The sequence below is a fragment of the Hibiscus syriacus genome, unplaced genomic scaffold (assembly GCF_006381635.1).
Source record: "Hibiscus syriacus cultivar Baekdansim isolate YM2019G1 unplaced genomic scaffold, ASM638163v2 tig00111095_pilon, whole genome shotgun sequence".
Classification (NCBI taxonomy): domain Eukaryota; kingdom Viridiplantae; phylum Streptophyta; class Magnoliopsida; order Malvales; family Malvaceae; genus Hibiscus; species Hibiscus syriacus.
In genome coordinates this window covers 3,193,384-3,199,555 of record NW_024062980.1, presented here as the reverse complement: position 1 = coordinate 3,199,555, position 6,172 = coordinate 3,193,384, and the positions used below count along the sequence as shown (strand labels likewise).

At 30.0% G+C, this 6,172-nt stretch overlaps 1 protein-coding gene across 1 annotated transcript; it reads left to right on the top strand.

Annotated features, from left to right (window-relative positions):
- The first annotated feature begins 979 nt into the window (after positions 1–979).
- On the top strand, positions 980–1,540 carry LOC120152694. Its single transcript, XM_039164866.1, has one exon. It carries the CDS (start codon positions 1,035–1,037, stop codon positions 1,470–1,472), a length of 438 nt encoding a protein of 145 aa, XP_039020797.1. The 5' UTR covers positions 980–1,034; the 3' UTR covers positions 1,473–1,540.
- Positions 1,541–6,172: the final 4,632 nt, after the last annotated feature.

The window sequence follows — 6,172 nt, the reverse complement described above, 5'->3', positions numbered from 1 at the left end:
TTACAATTAAAATGCTTTTTTACTATTAAACTAGAATAATATTTTTTTATTAAGATATTTATTCTAATTATCATATTTCATATTTAATTCATGTATATGCCAAATTTTAAGTGAATTAAAATTATTTATTTAATATAAAATTTAAATAATCATATATATATATATTATAGAGTTTATCTATAATTTTTCCCAAAATTTTAAATTGAAATCATACACTTACACACCGTACTAAAAATAGATTAAACTACATTTTTACTACCCTAACTATCATATTTACTCTATTTTTTCTACTCAACTATTTTTTTTTTCAAAATCATACCTAATGCCGGGGATTTAAATTACAGTTGCGACCACATTTTCGGTCACATTGTGTTTATCGTGGTTGTTGATATAATGAATGCTATTACGGATATTACAATCGTGATTTTTTTTTTCTAAATGAGTAAACTTTTTTAAGAAAAAACTGAATTTAAAAAAGTTAAAATAGCGTAACAATAGTGGAATAGCAGTCAGTTATTGCCGTGATTAGCCGCTATCCGTTAAATTATGGCCACGACCCATTGCTATTGGTGTATTCCACTTCACAACACTATTTTTCGCAATAGTGGTTTCAGATCCCGTTGCGACCACGATATAGAGGCCGCTATACCACTATCCGACCACTATTTGAATCCTTACCTAATGCTACATTTTGGTTTTATTTATTAGAAAGTTATCTATTAAAATTAAATATATAATATAGATAAGTTCAAACTAATCAAGACAAAACATGAAAATAGGGAGGACAACAAAAAGAAATTAGTTAAAGATAGAAGAATCTCTATTTATAAAATAAAGGGAAAAAATAAAGTTTATCTGAAACTGAAACGACGTCGGTGAGGTTGCTTAAGGCAATTATATTATTATTATTTTTTTTTGAAAAAAAGGCAGTTATATTAGCACTCTTAATATATGGAACATGCAAAAGGGTAATGGCTTAACCTTGTCCTTCACTCTAAGCCAAAGGGGAAAAGCAAAAGCTGCCAGCAGCGCCTATGCCTTCTTTCCACGCAACACTAATCGCCGCTGCCATCACCATCTTCATCCTCCTTATCGGTGAATCAACGGCGAGGGAGCTCCGCCCTTCCGATCACGGCTTGGAGTACCAGAGCCTGCCGCCGACGGGGCTCAACTCCCCGGACGCCATGTCCTTCTTCGGATCCACGTCCAATTCGTCATCGAGGCCGTCCACGGTGGCGTTCCCCAGGGCCTTGAATTCTTCCAACGACGGCTCGTGGTTGGGCGGCGGCAATCGGCGGCGGGGAAGTGATCGCTTGAGACAGGTACTGCTGTTTGGGAGCTTGGGTTGTGGGGTCACGGGTCTGGCATTGTTGACTGTTTCTGCTTTGGTTTATTTTATTAAAATCAGATCCACTCATAATACCAACAACAATACTAATACTAGTATAGTCCCCATTAGAATTAGCAAGTGATTTTTGTATTGGTTTTTGATGTTCATAAGGATCATTTAAAGAGGATCAGATTAGTTTAACTACATGGTGAACAAAAAGAAATGCTGCACATGATTTGTTTTCTTTTTCCTCCTTAGTTTGCTTGTAGCTTTGTCTCCATGAACTTCAATGATTGAAGCAAATGCTATGGACTTGTTGATTTTCGATTTCAAAAGTTTTTTTTTCTTTTAATAGTGTATTTTCGTCCACATATTTTTTTTTATTTATATATATATATATATATATTATATAGTTTGCAAACGGTTTTTAAAGATACATATATAATATATAGTTTCTAAAAATATTTTGAAAATCTATATAATATATAGATTTTAAAACACTTTTAAAAACTATATAATATATAGTTTTTAAAATATTTTAGAAAATATATATAATATATAGTTTTTAAAATCATTTTGAAAATTTAATATAATATATAATTTAAAAAAAACATTTTGTAAAATTATATAGTTTTCAGAAAAAACATTTTTTGAAAATTATATACTTTAAAAAAATATTTTTGAAAATTTATATATAATATTTTTTTTAAAACGTTTTAAAAAAAGTTTATATTATATAGTTTTTAAAAAATATTTTTTTTATTATTTTTTTTATTACTTATATATATATATATATATATTCTTCAGGTTCGTATAAAGGATCCAATGCAACGGGTCCAGACAATCCAAGTGGGCATAACCCAACCCGTAACCAACATCCAAAGTCTGCTAGGGTTCTCACGCAATGTTCAATCAACAGCGCCGCACGCAACAGTCATGCCAAATGGCCATAAGTGTCCGGCCGAGATCCTTAGGACTGAACCATCCCGGGTTACTCGGCAACAACCCACCATAATCCCGAGATTGTCGGAACCCAAACGGCCAAAACCGAGCTATAAAAGCCTCGATGAGGCCAATAGTATCGGACACGACCGGACCACACAGAAACGATCATCTAGAACTCACAAAGCCGAGAACAGCCATCACACGATCGTACCAACTCAAAAACAATCGAGGACCACCAGTAGAAAAAAGGACCACCGAATCAACAGTAGATCATCGAGCCACCACGGACTCAAAAACAACACACAACAAAATATAAACCCAAAGGCCGAAGCCCCACAGCAGAAAAATCCAAGCAAACATATACAGTAAGCAAGACAAAGAAAGAAAACCAATAGTCACCGTGAAATGGTGAAACAACGACGAAACGGTAAAGCCTCTCGGCTTAGATCTACTCCGATCTAGTGGCTCTTTTGTGGTTTTGAGGACGAATTCGACTTCGGGTTGACGGGAAGAAGCTTCTAGGTGAGTGTGGGTTTCTCGGCCGCCGCAAGATTTCCGGTGCAGTGGAGAGGCCACCAGATGGTGGCCGGCGTTCGACCAGAGGATGGGGAGTTGAGAGCATCTGAAGAGAGGTGGAGAGGCTGTTTGGAGTGAAATGAGGAAGCTAAACCCTATTTTTGGGTTTAAATATCAATTGCAAAACGATGTCGTTTTTGTTGGGGACTTTCTGTGCATTTTACGCATGGGTAAACCGTGTTCTAGGGCCCTGTTACTTTCATCTTTTATATTTCGGTCCCTGAAATTAGTTTTCAATGTTTTTAATTTTTACTTTTAATTTTTTGCATGTTTAATTTAATCACACTTTTGTTTATTTATTTTGGTTATTTTATTTATTTTACTTATTTTATTTTACTTATTTTTCGAAATTTAATCTGTTTTAGAATCTAACATTTTTTTCTTTTTAGTTTTTTCTTATTTTATCTTTTATCTTTTTATTTTTTATTTATTGATTTTCCTTCACTTTTACTTTTCATTATTTCATTTTTTATTTACTAAATTTTATTTACCTTTATTTTATTTTTCAATTTTATTATTATTATTATACTAACACTTTCCTTTTCCTTTTCCTTTCCCTTTATTATTTATTTTTATTTCATTTTATTATTTTTTCCTAACATATTCTTTTAGTAGTGATTTCAACCGATCAAAGGTAAGTAATTCGAATAAGATTTTTAAACTTCAATTTAAATTCTTAATTTTCACAATTAAAGACAACCGACAAATTAATTGGTACCGAAAGGGCGGTTCAAGGGTGCTAATCCTTCCTTGACCGTAACCGACTCCCGAACCCAACACGTTTATGGTACAACGCAGATCAGGTAAGATGGTGTCCGACCCACCTAAATTCGTTTTAAATGGTCGGTGGCGACTCCAACCCAATCAATTCAAGCCGTAGCCCAATTCTGGGCCCAACCGAAAGGCGGTTCTGACAAATAGTCTAGGTGATTAGAATATAATATTTAGATATTTAAATAGTGTCATGCTATCTGAATAAGGATAGTTATATAGTAGTAGCAATGTCTTTCAAAATCGTTATTACATGACCACAATACTCGTAATGATTAGGGACATAGCTACCTTATCTCTAGGGGGCCACTCCTCCCCACATTTTTTTATTATTAAAAAAATATATGAGAAATATGAAATTAGGGCTACAAATTTCAATTTATTTTGATCTTGCCCTCTTTATTTTCTATGGTTAATTATACTTTGACCCTCATTTTTATGATTAATTATATTTCCCCCCTTAAGTTGGAATCTTGGCTCCATCTCTGATAATGATCGTAAAACTTCTATTTTCATTGACAACGCTCACACCGTACACGTAGTTGTTAAAACACAAGACATCTGAGAAGAACAATACTCCTTTTAATCAATAAAATTACTTGATAGTTTTGTTTCATAAATTTTCTATTTGTTATGAAAAATATTTACCAAACAAAATTAGGGTTGAAAACAAGTCGGAATAAGCTATTAGATTAAGTTACTCCCTCTTGATTTCATGTTCTCACACAAAAATCTTCCACTAAGATTCAAATGGTTTTATTCTTTTCTGATCAATTACCATTTAATTGTTTTAATAATTTATATGATAGAAATATTATATTAATTCTAAAACAATAAATATAAGTATATTCATAAATTCAATAATCAAATTATTAAAATATTAATGATATGAAAATATATAAAATCAGTGGATCTTATTAAAATATTATTATTACACTCGTATTTAGTTCTAAATATTTTCATAGCAATGTTTTTTCGGTAGTTAAAAATTATATGTCTTTGATTTATTGATTTACTAATTAATTCGATAAGATACTGCAAGAGTTTAATTTAGGTATGATTTTCTCAACTTAATTTATTCTACTTACAACATCAAAATTTAAACCTCTAATATCACTTAAGAAATTTAATATCTTATCAAGTTAAACCGACTGGTAGTTGTAGATATGGACCGAGATTTGTTATTTGTTAGTGGAACAATTGTATCTTTAAAAATTTTAATTTCTTATATAATTTAGATGTTTCTTTTGTATTTTATTTTGATGTCTTAATTTTGCATTCTTGAGATTTTATAATTTCATAACCCATAAAATTTTGGTATACTTCCTAAAAACTCGTACTCCTAAACTTATATTTTATATTTAAATTTTATTTTTTGGTTTTATAATATTAAAACAAGTATTTTATATTTAAATAGTAAAAATAATTTTAAAATAGGAAAATTTTATCACGCTTGACGAGCAGCGACGAGCATAACTAACGATGAGCAACATTAATTTAGTTTATAAAATTTAAATTTTTAAAGGGCTCAACGTATAACTATAAATTAATTAAAAAATTAAAGGTAAATTATTTAAAACAAAGGGTAAATTATAACAGTGATCACTTAACTATTTCCCCTTTTCATTTTGACCACTATTTTTGAAATTTTATCAATCATGTCACTCAATTATTTAAATACATTCAATTAAGCCACTTGTCGTTAATGTTTAACGGAGCCATTTACTGTTAATATTTAACAAGAAGCTGATGTGGCAGTTAAAATATTTGGTATAGTTAGACATTTGGTCATTATTACTTATATATTATATCAATTTGGTCCTAATTTTAATAAATTAAAATAAACTTAACCCTTCGACTTTGACTTAGAAACCCTAACATAATATAAATTCAATAATTAATTAATACTTAAATTAATTATATCTAAAGGTTGTTTTGATTCCTCTGTGCATTAATGAAAAAAAGATTTCTATGCGCAATTTATTTATTTCACTTGCTCTTTTTAATAAAATAGTATCAAATTATACGCGAGATTAGTCACTGCGGTGATAATTTTTTCATTTAAAAATTATATTTTATTTTGTAACCAAAATATATTATTTGGTTAGGATTTTGCTTTTATTTATTTTTTTCCTTTTTAAAAATATTTAAATTGTTTTTTTATTTTATTATGTCAAAGTCATTAACAATTTCAATGTCGATTCCTTTTTCCCAGCAAATGACGACTTTTACAATTATTGTTCAAAATAACCTATTTCCCAAATCAATTTCTCAAGATCCAATGTCTATTCCTTTTACCCAACAAAGGATGACTTTTACAATTTTTGTTTATTTCTCAAGATCCAATTTCTATTATTAGCTTTTAGGGTTAAATTTATTTTAATTTATTCAATTAAGACCAAATTGATAAAATATATAAGTAACAATGACCAAATGTGTATTTATACCAAATATTATAACTTTCACATCAGCTCCTTCGTTAAATATTTATGACAAGTGGCTTAATTGAATGCATTTAAATAGTTCAGTGACCTGATTGACAAAATTTCA

What these genes read in the sequence shown, in the direction of transcription:
- LOC120152694 (XM_039164866.1), top strand. Translation starts at nt 1,035, where the DNA reads ATGCCTTCTTTCCACGCAACACTAATCGCCGCTGCCATCACCATCTTC.